Genomic DNA, 21,425 nt, shown 5'->3' on the forward strand with positions numbered 1-21,425 from the left:
TGAACATAAATTGTGAAGATTTCATGGACACCTATCACTTCCCCAATCAATATCCTTGTGATTTCCTGTGCCTGTCTTTACTTTAATCTTTTAATCCTGTCATCTTCTTTGTAAGCTGAGGAGGATATACGTGACCTCAGGACCCTGTGATGATTGCATTAACCACACAAATTGTTTGTAGAGCATGTGTGTTTGAACAATATGAAATCTGGGCATCTTGAAAAAAGAACAGGATAACAGCAATGTTCAGAAACAAGAGAGATAAGACTTCTGGGCACTGGTGAGTCAGATGGAATAGAGCCATATTTCTCTTCTTTCAAAGGCAAATAGGAGAAATATTGCTGAATTCTTTTTCTGAGCAAGGAATATCCCTGAGAAAGAGAACGCACCCTGAGGGTAGGTCTATAGATGGCCCCGTTAAGGCGGCCACCTTTTACGGTAGAAGCCAAAGGGATGAAATAAGCCCCGCTCTCCCATAGTGCCCCCAGGCTTATTAGGAAGAGGAAATTCCCACCTAATAAATTTTGGTCAGACAGGTTGTCTGCTCTCAAACCCTGTTTCCTGATAAGATGTTATCAATGACAATGCATGCTGGAAACTTCATTAGCAATTTTAATTTCACCACATCCGGTGGTCCTGTGATCTCTCCCTGCCTCCATTTGCTTTGTGATATTTTATTATCTTGTGAAGTATGTGATCTCTGTGACCCACACCCTATTCGAGCACTCCCTCCCCTCTTGAAAATCACCAATAAAAACTTACTGGTTTTACGGCTCGGGGAACATCATGGAAACTGCCAACATGTGATGTCTCCCCCTGACACCCAGTTTAAAATTTCTCTCTCATGTACTCTTTCCCTTTATTTCTCAAACCAGCCGAGATGCTTAGGGAAACAGAAAAGAACCCATGTTAAATATCAGGGGTGGGGTTTTCCCCCAGTAGTTTCCCAGCCTCTGATAACCACAATTTTACTCTCTACTTCTATGAGCTCATTTTTTAAGCTTCCATATATGATTGGGAACAGGTGGTATTTATCTTTATGTGCCTGACTTATTTCACTTAACATAATGTCCTTCCAGTGTGAGGATTGAGGAGAGCAGACATTTTATTGTTCATCTCCATGTTGAGAATCAGAAATGTCCCCAATTAAAAAATGATTACAAATATGTTATATCAGGAACTGTGGCTTGCCTATGGGTGGGCAAATAACTAATTTAGATTCAATGGGAATGGGCTTGAAATTTCCTAGACCAAGATATGATTTGGCTATGTCTCCATCCAAATCTCATCTTGAATTGTAGTTCCCATAATCCCCACATGTCTTAGGAGTGACCCAGTGGGAAGTAAGCTAATCACAGGAGCAGTTACCATCGTGAGGGTCTCGTGATAGTGAATTCTCACTAGATCTGATGGCTCTACAAGGAAGGGGCTTCCCCGTTGTTGCTCAGTTCTTCTCTTTCCTGCTACCATATGAAGAAGGATGTATTGGCTTCCTCTTGCACCATGATTGTAGGTTTCCTGAGGCTTCCCAAGCTATGCTGAACTATAAGTCAATTTAACCTCTTTCCTGGCCAGGCACAGGCTCATGCCTATAATCCCAGCACTTTGGGAGGCCGAAGCAGCTGGATCACTTGAGTTCAAGACCAGCTGGGCCAACATGGTGAAACCCTACTAAAAATACAAAAATTAGCTGGGCATGGTGGTGCTTGCCTGTAATCCCAGCTGTGTAGGAGGCTGAGGCAGGAGAGTTGCTTGAACCCAGCAGGTGGAGGTTGCAGTGAGCCGAGATTGCACTGCTGCATGCCAGTCTGGGCTACAGAGTGAGGCTGTGTCTCAAAAAAACAAGACAAAACAAACAAAACAAAACCCCTCTTTTTCCTTTATAAATTACCCAGTCTGGAATATGTCTTTATTAGCAGTGTGAAAACAGACTAATACAGACCACAGGGGTGGGAAATCCATTCTTTTGGGCCAAGTAATCTTACTTTTCTTCTAATGTTCAGTGGATAGGCTGATGTCAAGCTTCAAATAGTGAATTATCATAAAGGAAGAAGAGTGGAGGGTGGTGCTGGGGGTAAGAGGTGCAGCACTAAGGCTATGTGGGTCTGATTTCCCAGACTACCTGCTCTGAGTGACACTTGTCCAAGCTTGACTGGGCACCTCCTATGTGTTAGCCCCTGAATTAATCAGAGTGATTCCTTCCTGGGAACAAAAAGCAGATATTCTCTATCAGGGTCTCTTAATCTTTTCTGAGTACTGCCCCCACTGAGAGTCCAGTAGAAACTATGAATCTTCTCCCTACAAAAAAGCACTCATGTACATTCAAACAAAATTGTTCTCAGTTTTCATGATGCTCTTAGATAAAAAAATTTACAAGGCCTCCTGTTTCCGGTTTCCGGGGCCCCACACAAGTGTACTGGGTGGAGAGAAAAGCTCAGTGGTTTTTTTTTTTTTTCTCTAACCCTGTTTGGTAAGTTCCCTTTTTAGCCCTGGCCTCTTTCTAGCCAGGCTCTCAACTGTCTCCTGCGTTGCTGGGAAGTTCTGGAAGGAAGCATGGGCTCCAGAGGTTGGAATCGGTGTCTGGCTCTGGAATTGCTACTGCTGCCTCTGTCACTCCTGGCAATCAGCATTCAAGGTACTTTCTACCAACTGTCTGCCTGTGATTGTACACTGAAGGCATGATCAGTTGGGAAGGGGAGATGGGATGTAGTTCAACCCTAGAAGCCGGATCTGGTATCTGGAAAGCAAGTATTTCCATTCCAATACCATGGCCATGGCATGGTTGAGGAACCTTTCTTAGCACTGAAGGATTGAGCTTCATCTCCTTTCCCAAGAGGATGTGACCAAAACAGGACCCTGGGGAGAAGGAGAAGTAGGCTCCTCATATTTTGTCCCTTGGTTGGTGGTCCATGAAGTTGTGGAAAAGTGTTTTTTCATTTTGAATAAGAAGAAGCTCTACACTGACAGCTGCCGCATTTTATGCTCCGACACATTGTACTTCATTAGGCATTCTTTGAGACCTCTGTATATGTGAGGTGTTGTGTCCTGAGCCAAGGTAAATGATATTGTCATTGACCCAAAGAAAAGATAGATCAGAATTGTAGGAAGAAAAGCTTGGAAAGGATTGCTGTCTGGGGTCTCTGAATGAGGGTCTGAGAAGAGGCTGGAAGTGCGTCAGCAACAAGGGATCCTTAACACATCTGATTACTAGGAGTTAAGGTCCATTCCTCTCCCACAGACTGTTCAGTCCCCGTCATGTGCCCAAGGGCTGAGCTAACTTTCCTTCTCCTGTTAGAGCTACCTCACCCTCTTTCTTCATCCAGTACCTGTCTTCTTATGCCAGCTGAGAAACAGTAGTGAAGCCTTTGACTTTCTTGCTATTCCCCCAAGTAAATACTCAAGTCTTTTTAATTTAAAGGGCTTTAATGCTCACCACTCCGAGTAAAACAGTAAAAAAGGAACAAACATGCGGTAGTTACACCGTGGCATAAAATGATGATAGTTTGTAACTTTTAGGGAGGTGAGGCAGAATGTGTGGAGGATAGGTCTCTCACATGCTCTGCCTCTCAGGTAGAGTCCTTTGGTTCATGACTGTGTGAGTCTACAGCTGTATGGGTTCTGTGGACCTGACTCAATGCATAGGACATTGGTATGGCCTTGGGAGTGGGGATGGACGTGAAGTATTCATCTAACTATTGGGAAAAACAGGGTTGCCAATGAGAACGGGAATATTTCAGAACTTTCTCTTGGCATACTGAAAACATCCTGACAGTTGGTCGTTCTCTGACTTCTTTTCTAGGCTTCATCTTGGTCATGTATTCTTCTTTGAAACATGCAGACCACACCTGATTATGTTATCCTTTGAATGGATAATATTGGTTTTGATGAGGTTAGGTTATCTATTTCTATAACCTAGGTTAGTAAAATACAAATTAAGCACTTACTGGGTGTCAGACATTGTGCTAGGCATTTTGTATACTTTTTCATTTAACTTTCATTAGAAAATAGTGAGGTGGGTATTATTATCTACATTTTTCAGATGAGAATACTGTCTTTCAGAGAGATTGAGAAATCCTCCTAAGGGCACACAGGTCTAACTTCCAAACCATTTTATTACTATTATGCCTTTCCTAGACTAAGGCCAGAGAATCTTGATGAAGGTCAATGTGCCTAAATCTCTTAATTTTACTGTTTGCCTTAAAAGAGGTGTTTTCTCTTACCTCTGACTTATGTACATGCCTTCTTTCCACCTAGATTTCCCTCCCTCCTCCCCTCTCCCTGCCTCTCTTTTAGACATCTGTTTTCATGTGACTTCTTCCTGGACTCTCTGCTTGTGACTGTGTTCTGAAGGCATGGTCAGATTGGAACCTCAGGCTCCAGATTATGGTTTGTGAATTGCTTGATTGATCATCTGTTTCCTTGAACTTTATGAAGACAGAAACCACGTGCAGTGTTGTGCTGCTGCACTTAGCACAGGCCTGGAGTGTGGCATGTGCTTGATAAATAATTGTTACACAAATGCATGAACAACTTCAAAAAGCTTCCTTTTGGATGACACATCCACATCTTCCTGAAAGTGCAAGTAGTTTTCTCCTCTGCAGTAAGGGATGCTTCTGTGGAAAAGTTGGAGAAGCACTTTTAGCTCTCTTCTTCCTTCTCTCCTCAGACTTGGGTTTCTCAGCTCTTCGGTTTCAAGGCAATGATTCAGGGCACGCTCCACAACTAGCCAACTCCCCATCTGTCCACAACACTTAGCAGGGTGAAGTAGAAAGAGTATTGTACTAGAAATGAGATGACCTGTGTTCTATCTGGTTCCATGCTGCGGATGATTTAAACAAATCATTAAAGCTTCCTGAGGCTCAGCTTCCTCAGCTCTATAATGGGTATAATAATCTGTTCCTCTTTTCTTCAAGGGGTTGCTATTAAGATCAAATCAAATAAAAAATGTGCAATTGCTTTGCATTTGTGACACACACACAATCTGATACAGATGAAAGCCTGGAAAGAGCATCAGTAAATTCCTACGCCCCAAGTACTCACCTGAGCCCAAGATCAGAACTTCTATCTCTTAAACATCTTCTCTAGACTTTCCAGACACATGTCTAAAACTTAACTCGTCATCTCTATTCCTGCTATGTATTGCTATTTAACAAGCTGCCACAATACTGTGGCTTAAAATAATAACAATGATTTACTTTGCCCACAGATCTGGGGGAAGACTGTTCATCCTGTCTCATTTGGTGCTTTTCATGTGCTTGCAATCACATTATGGTGTGGCCTAGAGTCATGCCACTCACAGGGCTACTGCCTGAACTGAGGGAGGCTCAAAGAGCTGGGTGGCTGGTACCACCCAGCGGAAGCCTCCCAGAGTTGGTGTCCCAAGAGAAACAGGCAAATGCTGCATGGTCTTTTCTAAGCTAGCTTTGCAGTTCACACTTCCGGTGTATTCCATTCATTGAAGCCATCACCAAGCCTACTCAAGTTCAAGGGGAAGGGGCACAAAGTCCATCACTTGATGAGAGGACTGTCAAAAAATTTACAGACTTTAAAAAAAAAAAAAAAACTACTACAATCCTTCTTCCCCCAAAACCTACTGCTCCTCCACTGTTCCCCACCTCTATAAATGACATCTCCACTTGTCCGGTTGCTCAGGCCAGAATTCCAGAAATCATCCTTGATTCTTTTCTTTCCCTTGCTTCTCATGCCCAATGAGTAAGTCCTGTTAATTCTACTTTCAAAAATATCTCTCAAATATGTACAATTCCATCCACCCCCGTGCTATCTATCTTAGATTGAGCCACCATTTTCTCTTATCACCAATTTCCACAATGATGCACTATCCTAACTTCTCTATTTACTGCACTCTCTCTAGATAACCTGTTCTCCACCCTGCTGTTGGTATACATTTTCTAAAATGGTTCTCTGTTTACTTCACTCTTCTGCTTAAAATCTTCAGTAGCCACTGTGGGAAATGAGAAAGCAGAAGCTGTGAGCGTAAAGTTCACATTTCATGATAAGCTCACTTCCTGCCCTCCTTAGTTTATGTTTTGCCAGTGAGCTACTTCCTGTTCCATAAATAAGTCTCATTTTGGTGTTTCTGGGCTTTTGATTCTTTTCCCGTTTTATTGGACTATTCACTACCACCAGTCCTCATCTTTCCCTGGTTTCATCCCACTTAGACTAATTCCTTTTACAGAAGCCATTCTCAACCCCCAGATTCAAGTGATGTGCTCCCTTTTATATGCTTTCTAAGCATTCCATATTTTCCTTTTCCTAACACTTATCATCAGTAGTGAAAGTATCTGATTAATTGTGTGGATTCACTGGAATGAAGCTCAAGGGAAGGAGCTGCATCTATCTATTGTATGCATACAGAGTCAAGCACATAGTAACTGCTTACTGCGTAGTTATTAGATGAGTGAATACATGAGAAAGTTCATGTATGCATGTATGCATGGAGGGATGGGTGGATGGAGGGAGGAAAGAAGCAAAGGAAAGAGGGAAGGAATAAATTTTGTCATTGTTTCAGTCAAGCTGGGATCTCAGAGTAGCTCTTACTGGCCCTGATAAATTCTTTCTCACATTTCCCACAGTGGCTATTTCAAACTTTCACCTATCCTCAAGGCCCCTTACCTCAGTCCTCTGCCCTCTCAGCAAGGTATGTGCCTCCTTCTTTGCAGAAGAAATGGAAACTAGAGACCATTAGGCAGGAGGCCCTTCAACTTCCTGCCCACTATCTTCAAACTAGAAACTTTTCTCCACCACCAGCTGTCTTTCCTCCTCCTCTTTTCCTTCAGAGGATGAAGTATCCCTCGTCCCAGCCAAGACCTGTGCCATCAACTCTGCTCCAAGCCCCCCTAGCCCAGACTCATCAATCACCTCCCTTCTCTTCATGTCTCTCCTCCACTGAATCCTTTCCTTGGCTTACCATAGCTTAGGTCTTTCCCTCTTTGAATAACACTAAGAACAAAAACAAAATACTCTCTACTGTTTCATGACCCTTTACATAATGCCCTACCATTCTTTTTCCCATTCAAATTGCAATGTCTGAAGAGAAGAGTCTATTTTTATTGTTTCTCCTTCTTCACCTTCAAATTGCATTGCAATGTTGCCCACTGAACTCATTATAGTTCCCATCTCAAAAAATAGTAGCCTACTCAGCTTCTCACCAAGACACAAACCTGGGGTCTTAGTAGCTACTGCAAAATTACTTCCTAAAAAGGTTTGTACAGGCTTGTTAAATATTTAATCTTATGAGAGAGCTCCAGGTAACTCTGTCTCCACATCTTTAACGCTCATCTTCTTTTCTTCCTTAAGAATTTTGCTAGAAGCCGTGTGTTTTGTTTTTATTATTTTTATTTTTCTCAATATACAAGAAAACCAAAGAAGTCAACCATGTGTCTTGTTTTTTTTTTTTTGGAGTAACCAGAACTTACTCTTTAAAACCTTTCTCTTTCCTGGGGAGACTCTTTGGTATGAGATTATGACTTCCTTTGATCTGAATTTTTTCCCTTTACAATTCTGTTTTTCTACAGACAAGAAACATGGGTGGGCACAGGCAGGATCTGATTCTATTTGTTCTTTTTTTTTTTTAAAGCGAAAGTGAGTCTATTAAGAAAGTAAAGGAATAAGATCCAACTTTGTTACTTTATCCCAACCATCCAGACATATCACCAAATACTTCCTGTTAGAATTAAATCAAAATAGTGGTTTTTTAAAAGGTTGCTTCACCTACTTCCTAAAAGATGGAATTGTTAAGAAGGCAAATCCAGATTTTATCAGCAGTTAATCACTTCTTTATTTCTCAGTAAGAAGTTACAGCCAACCATCAGGACAGCCTTTCTGGAATTGTTACACATGGGTGGTTAAGGAGGGAGGGAGGAAAGATACAATATTGTATGTGTACCTGTCATCAGCACTCATAATATACTGAAATGGGTTGGGCATGGTGGCTCACGCCTGTAATCCCAGCACTTTGAGAGGCTGAGGCTGAGGTCAGAAGTTTGAGACTAGCCTGACCAACATGATGAAACCCCGTATCTACTAAATACAAATAATTAGCCAGGCATGGTGGTGGTGTATGCCTGTAATCCTAGCTACTTGGGAGGCTGAGGCAGGAGAATTGCTTGAACCTGGGGGACAGAGGTTGCAGTGAGCCAAGATTGCACCACTGCACTCCAGCATGGGTGACAAGAGCGAAACTCCATCAGAAAATTATATATATAAATGATCTGTCTGGTGTTACTACCTGCCTCTGTCATCAGACAGTGGATTGTGTTATCTTCCTGAGTGTATGAAACATGCTGGGGAGTCTGCCAAGGATGACCTAACTCAGTACTTCTCAACCAGGGTGAACATGGAAGAATTTTGTCTCTCAAGGGATATTTGGCAATATATAGATACATTTTTGGCTGTCACAACTGGACAAGTGCTACTGGCACCTAGTGGGCAGATACCAGGGATGCTGGCAAACATCTTACAATGCACAGAACAGCTCCCTACAAAAACGAATTATATGGCCCAAAATGTCAATAATGTCAAGACTGAAAAACATTGATCTAGACTGCCTATTATGACCACTTCTATTAATTCATGTGGAAACAAGTAACAGAAAGAGAACAAGTCAGGAATATGTCTAGTGATTTTAAAATCCTGGAAAGAATGTCCTCCTAGGCTGTATGCTCCAAGAAGCCAGATGCTCTCTCCACCGTGCTGACAGCAGAGTCTAGCACAGTGCCAAGCATGTTGTGGTTGTGCGATGACTGTTGCTGGCTTGAACTGATTTTGTCAGAGGGATTATAGGACATGGGCTGGACCAATCAGAAGCACTGTAGAAATGAATGCCTAGGTATTTCTGAGTACAAACAAGGACAGGGTAAGCACTCAATAAACATTTGTTGAATAGATAGATGAATGGTTGGAAAGCTGAATGAACAGGAACTTGAAAGTCCTGGGGACACAGATAAAAATCTTTTAGTGGTTGAGAATGTTTTGGAAATGATGGATATGTGGAAAGTGAACAGCTAGTATACATTATGTTGAAGAGTACAATTGAGTTTTTATGTGGCAGCATATGACACCAGAGTGATATAGGACATATTTCTTCTTTTCCTACCTTTAGTTTTTTTTATACTGCTCTTTTTTAGGCTTTGTATACATATTCTAAGTTCTCTCTCCACAAAAAAAGCCAACAGACCTCACTTCATCTTGTACCTTGTCCTTATCATCTTTTCTTTCTCCTTACCTTAACCAAACCAGGTTTTTAAAAATACCCCGAGGCTTATACAATTTGGAGTATTCTCAAGAAAAAGAAAAAGAACAAAACTAAATACAAATAGGAACAAAAAGAAATTCAATTAGAACAACAAAAAAAGAAATCCCAGGGAATTAGTACAAGTTTAAAAAATACAAATACTACTCACATCATGACAGCAGGAAATATAGCACCATATTTTTAGTTAATGAAATGCCTTCATGCTTCCATAATACTTTGCTACTGAATGGCTCTGGCTGTTGTTCACTTCCAACCTGCTTTCTCCTCTGCATCCCACCTGCAGCCCGATTGCAACGTGTCCACGGCCATTGCCGGTGAGTCAGTGCAGAGGGCAGCAGGAATATTCCTGGATGCAATTGCTTCACTGAAGTGGCTAGCAGGAACTTCCAAGAGTTTGCAACCCTCATACATGTATCCCACTAATCCCAACTAAGTAATTCCCATTTCTACTTCTCCTTAGCCAGATCTCAAAATGTCCATAACTGAGATGCCAACCAACAAAAGCAGAAATGTGATGAAGGGGATGTTGTAGTAGACAGAGGCTGTGGTCTAATTATTAGTGTTTAAGATATGTTTTGTAAAATGGATTACATGAATACACTGCTAGGGCTCCTCCAGGGCCATCCAAGAAGCCCTGAAGCTTCAGCTTCGTCACTTTCACAGGAAATCTGCCTCTGATCCAAACTTTGTGAAATAATAGTTTAAACAGTCTCCACTTTCTTACCTTCCAATAACTTGCTTCTAAATATATTGTAAATGCACACACAAGACATGAGCCGTTTTTACAGGAACACTTTTTTTTTTAACAGGACAAAACATTATTAAAGCTAAAACGTCACCATCTACTCTCCCCAATCCCACTCCCTCTCTGACTGTGTCTCTCAACATCCAATCCCCTTGCTCACTCCACACTACCCACTCACCGCCTCCTTGCTGTTGTTTACGTATGGCAGGCAAACCCCTGCCCCAGGGCCTTTGCTCTGGCTCTTTCCTCTATCTGGGTCCCTCTTACCCCATATATCCTCTTGGCCACCTCTGTCCTCCAAGTCTTTGCTCAGATGTGACCTACTTATCACCTTATAAATGAAGTTCACCCTTTTACCCCTACCAGTACTTGTGACTCCCCTTACCCTATTCTAGGTTTTCTCCTCTGTCATGGCAATTATCACCTCCTTACATACTATACAGTGTGTTCGGTTAGTGTGTTCATTGCTTACGTCTTTTCACCCCAGTCTAACGCAAGCTCTGTTAAGGTAGGGATCTTTGCTGCTTAGTTCACCGATGTATCCCAAGTATCTCAAATTGTGCCTGACAGATAGTTCTCAACAAATATTAGCTTTTAATCATCCTTTGGCTTACCTTAGGGGTCATCTCCTCCGAAGAGATTTTTCTTAGTATTTTCTCAGTTTTCTATCCCTACCCTCCAGATAGGAATACATTCCCATAGCCCACTGTGTTTATTGTCAGGACTCAGAAAACAATGCCCCAAAATCATGGCCTCAGAAGCAGCCTCAGAAGTGAAAGTTTTTCTCTGACCTTCTCCTGCCCTCCTGTCTATCAGTCCCATTCTCCCCTAGGCTAGCCATAGACACTGGAATCCCTCTTTCCCAAGGCGGGCCATAGAAGCCAAAACCCCTTTTCCCCAAAGCCAGCTATAAAACTTAAATATACCACCCTAACTTTCCTTGAGCCTTTCTATGTAAAAAAAAAAAAAAAATTATCTGACCTATCTTGTTTAATTGTGAATCATAAGACCCCCATTCTAGAGAGGGCCTGCCCCACACGCAGGAGGAAGGAAGGAATCCGGCACAGAGAGGCCAAGCAGAATCTAGACAGACAGGCCTTGCTGGGTTTCCCCCAAACAGTCTATTGGCATTCAATCATACCCTTTTTGTCCAATCATATTTCTCCATGACTGTCCATTCTTTGTTGAACCTAAGCATAAAAATGAACAATTTGCCCTAGACTGCTTAGTTTTCATTGGAAGTCCATTTATTCCACAGGCTCTGCTTACACGTTAATCTATATGCCTTTCCTCCTTAATCTGCCTCTTGTCAGTGATTTTTGGCAAACTTTCAGAAGGGGGAGGGGAAGCTTTCCCTTGGTCCCCACATTACCTTTATTACAGTCACCAAGATAATATATTAGGATTATTGGTTTGTGTGTCTGTCCTCCCACATTGGTGTATTAAATATTTTTAAATAGAATAATGTACTTTTTATGTCTATGCCTCTAGGGACTAACAAAATGCTTACTGAGCTAGGAATAGACAGGAAACACAAGACCAGAGAGGAGATATGACTTGTCATCAGTTTACTTGAAATCCTACTGGTATGAGAGTAAGGGAGAGAGCCAGGCCCAACCTCAGTTGGCCTTACTCAATTCTTTTATTTTCTGGGGAGAGTACTAGATGAATTATAAGCAACACCCCCTTCCCCCATGCCCACTTTTCAAGCTCCAACTTTTCTTGAGTTCCTGAGCAGGAGACCTGGACTTCCAATGAAAACCATACTCACTTCTCCTAAGCAGAAATCCCTTCCTTCTCGCCTGTTCCACCAGCCCAGGCTATACCCTAGGCCTCTCAGCAACACTGACTTCTCTGTGTCAGGTCTCACTCTGACTCTCATTGGCAGGTTACTTGGTACATATGACAGTGGTCTCCAGCAGCAATGTTACTCTGAACATCTCTGAGAGCCTGCCTGAGAACTACAAACAACTAACCTGGTTTTATACTTTCGACCAGAAGATTGTAGAATGGGATTCCGGAAAATCTAAGTACTTTGAATCCAAATTTAAAGGCAGGGTCAGACTTGATCCTCAAAGTGGTGCACTGTACATCTCTAAGGTCCAGAAAGAGGACAACAGCACCTACATCATGAGGGTGTTGAAAAAGAACGGGAATGAGCAAGAATGGAAGATCAAGCTGCAGGTGCTTGGTGAGTCAGGGGAACCAAAGGGCAAATCCCCACACCAGTGGCCCTGGATGGACCACTGTGGCTTCCTGGCAGGCTTGGGGCACTCTCGGGGAGGAGGAGAGGAAAACTTCAGAACAGGTTTGATTCGTTTTTCCTTGATCCAATTCTGTTTGGGAGTGAGCCTAGGTCAACAGACCCCCAAATTAACAATCTTAGGACATTTAACACCTCTTCTGAAATTAGTGAGTCTAAGCTTTGAAGAGAAGGAAAACTAGAGATGTTTCCTATTTCCTTCATTTTGTCCTGTGATCATCCTAAATCAGCTCAGCTCATCTTAATTATATCTCTGAAATTAGGCTTCACTGGACTTAAGATAAAAGAGAATGTATTAATATAAAGAATGGGGCAGGAGTTATTAGGAGAATTTTTCAACTTTCATAATGGGTGGGACAAAAAAACTTCCACTCATAGCTCCAGTCTAACCAGTTTATATTGAATAAGGACTAGGACATTATACTTGGAGCCAGACAGACTTGGGTTCAAAACTCTGGTCAGTTGCTGACTAGCTGTGTAACCTTGAAAAAAGATCTTCACATCTCTGTGCCCATATTAGGTAAGACTCTTTTGATAGCAAGTAACAGCAACTAATCCAATGTACCTTTACCAAAAAAGAAGAATTTAGTTTAAGAAACTGGGGCTATTTAAAGCAATTAAAAGAACTAGGAAAGGCTGAAGGGGAGAAGATTGAAAACCAGGGTCAAGCTAAAACCCCTAGCTTCAGGAATCTGTGGACTGTGCCTATGGATTTGGATTCCTGCCATTTTACACATGTTATCTCTCAAAGCTTAGACTTGCTCCTCTGAGTTTCAATTCTCAGGGCAATTTAAAGACAGAGAAACTGATAGTCCCAATTTAGTTCAAGTATGTGTACCTGATCTAAATAATTATGGTGAAAGGGTCAGATTATAAGGCAGAAACATGGATATGGGGAGAGCTCCAGCGGTTCAGGTATGCAATTCTTGTAGAAGAGTGGGGCTAAGTGTCCAAGAGTGGTGCTCCCTTGAGAGCCTTGGGTTCTTCATCATATTATGAGAATAATTCTACTTACCTTTTAGGATGTTATTAGTATCAAAGTAGATAAGGAAAGTGAAAACATTTTTTAAAATGTCAAAACGTGCAAATGAAGAGTGTTGTATACATTCAAGTTCCACCAGCCAGACAGTCCCTGATCCAAGCAGTCAGATTCCCTTCTCACTCTTCTTCCATGTCATATGGGCTGAAAATTCAGAAAGTCCTGGGAACAAAAATATTCAAGGTCTCTTACAGTGGTTTTCTGGTTAACACGCTCTACAAGATTTTTTTTTTTTTTAAAAAGCCCTAATGTGTATCATTTACCAACTTTGTAATTTCTGTGGTTTAAATACCACTACCACAGTTGATTTCAATAAACTAATGGTTTTACAAAAAGCTTGCAACATTTCTGAGTACTTAAAAATCCACAAACTGTCTTGGGCTTCAGCACACCCTGCCTGAGGGTAAGATTTCCAGGATGTGGTTAGCAGAAAAAAAATGGTCCTCTGGTCCAGACCAAACATTTCTGACAGCTCGTAGAGAGCATCTTGGAGCTGGACAACCCAAGCTGGCTCAACTGATTCCATCAGCAAAGTGTCCAGTGCTATGCTGATCACCATGGGAAATGCAGAAGTAGTGTAAGACATGAGGCCAGAACACAGGAGATGATGAAAACCAGGATAAAAATTGCTCAATTAAAGCATGTAGGGGAAGTCCAGTCAACTTTTATCTCCTCTGTAGTCTGAGCAATCTCTTAGCAATCTGAGATCGGCTTCACAGAGGAGACAAAACCAGAGTTCTAGAGAACAGATTGGTAGAGCTTCTAGAGCCTCTCCACACATACAACCAAGAGACAAGCTCTGATCTGGTCAATATTTTAATCTTATGGGGTTTGAGCTTCATTGATTCTGCAGATGTTTTGCCCTTGACCAGAATGAAAAGTTCTCAGAGGACTGCAGGTAAACCAGCCTTAGCCAAGGAAAGACCAGATGCAGGGACTATCTCTCATTCCCTCTGGCAGCAGTACAACAATAATAATGGTAAAAATGACCCCTAGAATGTATGTAATACTTACATTCTGCAAAAAGCAATTATCCATGACAGGTGACATTTTATCTTTACTAGCATTGTGTGATGAGGTAGAGTCAGTTTACAGATGACAGCAAGGGGGTTAACTACCTTGCCTAATGTCACTCCACCAGAGTCAAGTCCAGGACCCAGAATGGTCTCACTCCAAAACTAGTGTTTCTGTGCCTGCTTGCCTCCCTTCCTTTCCTTTCCCTTCCCTTCCCTTCCTTCCTTTTTCTCTTTCTCTTTCTTCCTTTCTTTCTTCTATTTTTTTTTTTTTTGAAGGTCTTCTTCTTCACCTTTTTGAAGGTCTGCTGGAATGCAGGGGTATGATCATAGTTTATTGCAGCCTCGAACTCCTGGGCTACAGCAATCCTCCTATCTCAGCCTCCTGAGTATCAGGGACTACAAGTGCACACCACCACATCTGGCTACTTTTATTTTCTATTTTTTTGTGAAAACTGAGTCTCTCTATGTTGCCCAGGCTGGTCTCTAACTCCTGGCTGCAAGCAATCCTCCTGCCTCAGCCTCCCAAAGTGCTGTGATTACAGGTGTCAGCCACTGCACCTGGCTGTGTTTTATCCTTTCTATCTCATAACTACTTCATTCATTCTTTCACGAGATACTTATAGAATACCTGCCGTGTGGCAGGGATTGTGCCAGACATGGAGATATCAAAGTTAGCAGACCAATCTGTTTGTCACAATTGACGTGGCTGGAAGTTACATGAAGTTCTTCTCTGTAGCTCTGCCAGAGTCTAGAAGGTTGGCACCTGCACTGGATGGTTGTGTAAAGGACTTTGCCACGCACAGGCAGGTACCTCTTACCTTAGGACTCTTGCCGAATCTGAACCCGATAATTCTTGAGAGACAGACCAGTCAAGGTGCCTGCCATGAACCATTGCTAAAGAAGTGTCCCTGAGCATCTCAGACAGTTGGTATACTAAGTCTGATCCCAGCAATTCTCTGGGCTATTCGTTCAGGCTCACACATGATCATAACCCCATTTTGTTCCCAGAGCATATAATGGACTCTGGCGCCCCCTCCAGGACCCAGCTTAGCTTCACTGCCTAGGAGCAGCGCTTGCAGTCTGTGAGGCCTCAGGAGGTGAAGGCTGCTCACTGGCTCCCTCTGTAGAACTTCTTCTTCATGACTCTGCCTCCTGGGGCACTCAGGCCCCTTCCCTGGGTCCCTTCGTTCTTTGTTAGCTAAACCTTCACAGCATGAATGCCTCACTGTTTCATAACATCCTCCTCACTTTCAGACCCTGTACCCAAGCCTGTCATCAACATTGAGAAGAGAGAAGATGTGGATGACAACTGTTATCTGAAACTGTCATGTGTGATACCTGGCGAGTCTGTAAACTACACCTGGTATGGGGAACTCCCGAAGGAGATCCAGAACAGTGTGCTTGAAACCACCCTTAAGCCACGCAAACACTCCAGGTGTTATACTTGCCAAGTCAGCAATTCTGTGAGCAGCGAGAATGACACGGTCTGCTTCAGTCCACTCTGTACCGTGGGTAAGAAGGATCCCTGGGAGCTGGGGGGGGGGTGCACAGGGTAACTGGAGTTCTGTTGAACGAAGAAAGGCTGGGGGTTCTAATCAGCCTCCTTGCACGGTGTTGTGGTCAATCCCTAAGGTGTCTGGGAGAGATGGGAGATGTGGGTTCTGCCGCCAGCTCTACCACCAACTCCCAGCCAGCTCACCTCACCTTCGTGGGACTCAGTGTTCTTACCTGCAAAGGATGTTTGACAGAGATCTCTGATGCTCCTCTTCCCTCTCCCGGTATAACAAAGCATAGTCCTGACACCTGAGGCCAGGGTCATCGTAGAGCAGTCTGAAACATCAGGGTGAGCAGGGAGAAAGAAGGGCAAGTGGGTAAGCAGCTGTCTAGAGGAGCTTCGTTCAACAGCCAAAGTCAGCCAAGGAAAGAGGGGCCGAGGTCGTTAGACAGCCAAAGTCAGCTAAGGAAAGAGGGACTGAGGAGATGGGCCTGAGAGAGGCCATCGAGGAGGCGTGAGAGCCTGAGCTTCAGGCAAAGCTTCTCCTCCCCAGGCTGATGTTCCTAGGTGAAGTTAGGAAGCCAAATTCCCCTGTCTCCTGGGAGGATCCATTCATTGGAGTGTCACACCTGCTCCAGATCAGGCCTACACTGGTGCTAGCATGGGACAGCTAAGGCTGTGGGTTTTAGAGTCAGTCACAGCTGAGATCACTTCTAGGACTGTCACTTACTAGCTAAACAAGTTTCTTAGCTTCCCCAAGTCATGTTCTTCCTAAATAAAGGACAAAATAACAGTTCTTATCTCATGCTAAGGATTCAATGAGACAAGACATGGAACCTGCCTATCACAGTGCTTGACAAGTCCTTAATAAGCAGGAGCTAAATGAGATGCAGTCTCCTAGAGTTTTGAGGACCCCTTAATAAACTTGGATCAGTATCTCCAGCACTCTGGGCCCCCTACCCTCCACAATCCCGAAGTCAGATCCCTGAGCCCTGGCGTACACATTCTTCTAGAATAACTCAGACCTGAGGTGCTCACCTTCACCTGTGACCCCTGTCATGCCCAGTCAGCAGGGATTCTGGCCTCTGAGAAAGTTGCTGTTTCCTGGTCTTCCTGGACTCTCTCTATGCTCCTCATCTGCACTGATTTCTTTATCTCTACTCTCACATGTGGACTACAGAGCCTGCATGCTCTTCCTTATTCTTCCTAACTCACTGGAGTTAGGAGCAGCCTCTCCTGATATGCCCTGTTCTTCTGCCACCACAGAGCCACTGTGACAGTTTGGTGTTTGACCATGAGAACACAATTTAGCTGGTGGTTCCAACACCACCTTCATATCAATATCACATCCTGAGATCCAGAAAAAGGCAGAAGCACATTCCCTGTCCTCTATAAAATGGGTATGACTGTTCATCCGAAGAGCGGATAAAAGCAATAATAAATCCATTTTCTTTTTGGAAGGGTAAACCCATCTGTCAGTTTTTAGTCACCCAAATTATCCTAGAAAGCGCCCTCAAACTCCCTTCCCTATTGTATCACTCATTCCTTTTTTGTTTTGATTTTCTCCAGCTCAGCCCTGCCCCAGCCCAGCATCTAAGTTTTCCTTCCATCCTCTTTCTTTTTCTTTCCTTTTCTGTCTTCCTTTCCCTTCCCTTCTTCTTTCTAGCTGGTGCAGATACTTAGTGGGGTGGAGAAACAAGGAAAGGAAGTGATCTTTTCTCTGTAAAGTCAGTTGTGCATTGTATTACGTGGTCATCGGTCTGTACCTGAAGACCTACCCTACCTCGCTGATGTCCAGAGTAGGGCAGTGATGCTTTCCCAGGCCACAGATATGTCAAGGTAACCTTTGAGCACAGGACCCAGCTAAGCCAGTGATATTTAAGGAATTTCTGCACTTTTTATACTTTATGTTTGGGGAGATTGAGGAAGAGAATGTCCCAGGGAAATAGGATGGGATTCGGGGAAGAAATTCATTCCGCTGTTCTGTGAGCTCCCACACCAGTGTCCAGTAACCCTGCCTCTTCTCAATGCATTAGTCAAGATACCTAAGTGTATAGGATTTTCTTGCTCTTTCAGCCCGGTCCTTTGGAGTAGAATGGATTGCAAGTTGGTTAGTGGTCACAGTGCCCACCATTCTTGGCCTGTTACTTATCTGAGATGAGCTCTTTTAACTCAAGTGAAACTTCGAGGCCAGAGGATCTTGCCGTTGGTAACCTTGCTCCTCACCAGGACAGAAACTGTATAAGATGAGTGGAAGCATGCTGCTGAATTATCAACGAGGATTTTCAAGTTAACTTTCAAAAACTGGCTATTATTTAATTTTATATCTCTTTGTGGTTTTCTAGTAAACTTATAGAGACATAGAGATACACACACGTTTTTCCCACAAAAAATTGTGACAACACTGTGAATGTTTTATTATTTTTTTAAAAATAAACATTTGATATAATTGTCAACTAACTGAATTCCTGAAGTTGTCCCAAATCTGTCAGACAGTGCCTGCTCCATCAGCCGGGAGAAACTGGAATCTGGAAACATAGAGGGGAGAGTCTGGGGTCACTGGCTCCTGTGTGTCAACACAGCTGAGGAGCCAATTTGTGCTACCTCTGACCCTTATTCCAACATCCATGCCAAGCCTCCTGGGGTTCCAGCTCCCCTGCCAAGCCTTTGCCTCCTTTCCAATGGCTTGCCTTGCTCTGGCCCCTCTGAGGACCACTCTCCTTAAGTCTGCTGCAAACATAGGTTCAGGCTTGCTCCCTCAGAAGGAAGGATGCAGCTCTACCTCATAAGAAGCCTTCCTGCCCCACAGGCCTTGTGTAGGGAGCTGAGTTCTCTCTCCTCTTTTCCATTGATGCTGTGTGGGCAACTTTTCAACTCTCAGTTGCTTCATGGGATCCCAAAAAACCATCAGATCGACACAGTGGTCTCACCAGAGTTGTCCGCTATATGCAGGTAGGAGTACCCAGGCCCACCAATGACATAACACCTGGGATTTTTGCTTAATGTCCCCTCCTCTAAGTCCCTTCATGTGCCTGGAGCTGAGAGAGTCACTACAGAATGCACTTCCCCTTCAGAAAAAACTGCCCGCCACAGACTGCTTGCCTTTAAAACCAGACCAGCCTCCCTAACCTCACTTGTGGCCCTTCCCTCCTCACCCCATCTCCTTGGTGATAGAGACGGTGCTGTGTGTGTTTGCCACACCTTCTCATTTTCCCCTGGGTGAGTGAAAAAACTCCTTTTCCCAGCTACTTTTGTGTTTAGCTGGAGCCATGTCATGAAATCTGCCCAAAAGAAAGTGGGTGGAATGGATATGGCAGGAGTGAAGGACTTCAGAAAGTGGGGCTACATGATGCAAGGAACTGCATCATAGCCATTGTTTGGAAGGCAGCTGCCTGCCCTGCATTGCACAAGCATGATAAGAAAGGTAGGCTTTTGTCTTTTCCACAAGTCAACGTGGGCTCCTGAAGAAACCCACCACCCCAAGACCAGCCTGTAGTCCCATCCAAAATAACTTCTGAGCAGCCTGCATCCCTATCCAAACTCACTTCTGAGCAGCCTACATCCCCATCGGAACTCACTTCTGAGCAGCCTGCATCCCATCCAAACTAAGCCCTGAGCAACCTGCCTCCTCATACGAACTCACCCCCAAACAGCGTGCATCCCATCCGAACTCACCCTTGAGTAGCCTGCATCCCATCCGAACTCACCCCTGAGCAGCCTGAAGCCCCATCCGAACTCACCCCTGAGAAGCCTGCATCTCCATCCCAACTCACCTTTGGGCAGCCTGCATCCCCGTCTGAACTCACCCCTGAGCAGCCTGCATCCCATCCGAGCTCACCCCTGAGCAGCCTGCATCCCATCCGAGCTCACCCCTGAGCAGCCTGCATCCCACCTGAGCTCACCCCTGAGCAGCCTGCATCCCACTCGAACTCACCCCTGAGCAGCCTGCATCCCATCCGTGCTCACCCCTGAGCAGCCTGCATCCCATCCGAGCTCACGCCTGAGCAGCCTGCATCCCATCCGAACTCACCCCTGAGCAACCTGCATCCCATTTGAACTCACCCCTGAGCAGCCTGAAGCCCCATCCCAACTCACCCCTGAGCAGCCTGAAGCCCCATCCCAATTCACCTCTGAGCAGTCTGCATCCCCATCCCAACTCACCCCTGAGCAGCCTGCATCCCCATCCGAACTCATCCCTCAGCAGCCTGCATCTCCATCCGAACTCATCTCTGAGCAGCCTGTATTTCCATTCAAACTCACCTCTGAGCAGCCTGCAGCCCCATCCGAACTCGCCGTTGAGTAGTCTGCAGTCCCACTCGAACTTACCCCTGAGCAGCCTGCATCCTGCACATGGACCATTTCCATTCCCTTTCTGCATCCTGCACGTGGACCAAATCCACCCTTCTCCTTCCCCTCACTTTTCTCAGTGAAAGAAGAGGTTTTCTTTTCGGGAATGTCATGCTCGCGCGCGCGCGCACACACACACACACACACACACACACACACACACGAGCGCGAATGGGATAAACAAGCAGTAAGAAGGAAACAAATGCCACTTTCTGTCACAAATAAGCACATTGCTCAGCTGCTAAGGAACCAGCGCACCTCTGGGGACATTGCATTTGTATTATTTCCAGTTACTTGGAAACCTGAGGTAAATCTCACCTTAGACGGCTCAGGTCACAGGCACCAATGGTTCCCTGCTCCTCCCATCCCTCAAGGCAGTGCCAGACACATAATTTGTGGGGCTCAGTGCAAAATGAAAATGTTGGCCCCCCTTGTTTAAAAAGCAAGGAAAATGTGCCAGTAACAGTACTGAAATATTAAGCTTTTTCCTTTCTTCCACAGTCTCTCTACTTGAATTGGTATTTTTTTATTTGCTTGCTATTTAATGTTGCTCTAAGGAAAGGCAAATTAAAAATTTAAATTTTCGTGAATTTTACTTTCTATATTTTAAAATATCAGTTTTAAATTAAAATAAAATATTTAATTCATATTTGGAATCATTGCAATTACTCAGTTCATATTTCGTGGCTCGTGCATGCATATATATTTTGCTCTAATTGGAAGTGTGCAAACGCTGCAAAAATCCAACTTAACTTTTTAATTTTACTTCTTGTTGCATACATGTTCTTCCAACACTCTGTGACAGCCAGTGGCTCCCATAACGTGACTACTTTGCACTTGCTTTAAGTTTCACTGAACTCCCACACATTTTGGGTAGGTCCGCTGGAGTGCCGTGCTCATGGGACATGAAAAAGGAATGGTGGCAGATATGCAGATTCCACGTGTCTTCCCTTCTCATCTGCATGCTCCATTGTTCCAATGGACTTCAGTGAAAAAGCAGAAGCTGAAAGAGAAAATTATCAAGAATTTTGTGATAGTGACAGATAGTGACAGCAACAGCAGAGCACTAACCCAGGTACAGGACCCTTCTGACCTGGGGTCCCATGTCACTGCACAGGTCACAAGCTCGTTAAGTCAAATTTACCTCAGAGACAACTAATATCTTACATCAAGGCAACAGCCGCCTCTAGAAGTCACAAGTCCTGGTTCTTATGTTCCCCAGCCCCTGATATGTTTCTATGCATCA

The 21,425-nt window shown here is 43.9% G+C and overlaps 1 protein-coding gene across 1 annotated transcript; it reads left to right on the forward strand.

The window, feature by feature from the left end:
- Positions 1–2,465: 2,465 nt before the first annotated feature.
- CD48 (CD48 molecule) lies at positions 2,466–18,297 on the forward strand. The gene is made up of 4 exons (XM_011957625.1): positions 2,466–2,635; positions 11,908–12,210; positions 15,592–15,849; positions 17,909–18,297. The coding sequence occupies exons 1-4, from the start codon at positions 2,554–2,556 to the stop codon at positions 17,986–17,988; spliced, it is 723 nt and encodes a 240-aa protein (XP_011813015.1). The 5' UTR covers positions 2,466–2,553; the 3' UTR covers positions 17,989–18,297.
- The last annotated feature ends 3,128 nt before the right edge of the window (positions 18,298–21,425 follow it).

This window comes from Colobus angolensis, unplaced genomic scaffold, assembly GCF_000951035.1.
Source record: "Colobus angolensis palliatus isolate OR3802 unplaced genomic scaffold, Cang.pa_1.0 Scaffold447, whole genome shotgun sequence".
NCBI classification, from domain to species: Eukaryota; Metazoa; Chordata; class Mammalia; order Primates; family Cercopithecidae; genus Colobus; species Colobus angolensis.

Excerpts from the sequence above, each read along its gene's own strand:
- CD48 (XM_011957625.1), top strand. The coding sequence starts at position 2,554 with ATGGGCTCCAGAGGTTGGAATCGGTGTCTGGCTCTGGAATTGCTACTG. Across the intron at positions 12,211-15,591 it reads GATCAAGCTGCAGGTGCTTG|ACCCTGTACCCAAGCCTGTC; the intron begins GTGAGTCAGGGG and ends CCTCACTTTCAG. Across the intron at positions 15,850-17,908 it reads CAGTCCACTCTGTACCGTGG|CCCGGTCCTTTGGAGTAGAA; the intron begins GTAAGAAGGATC and ends TTGCTCTTTCAG.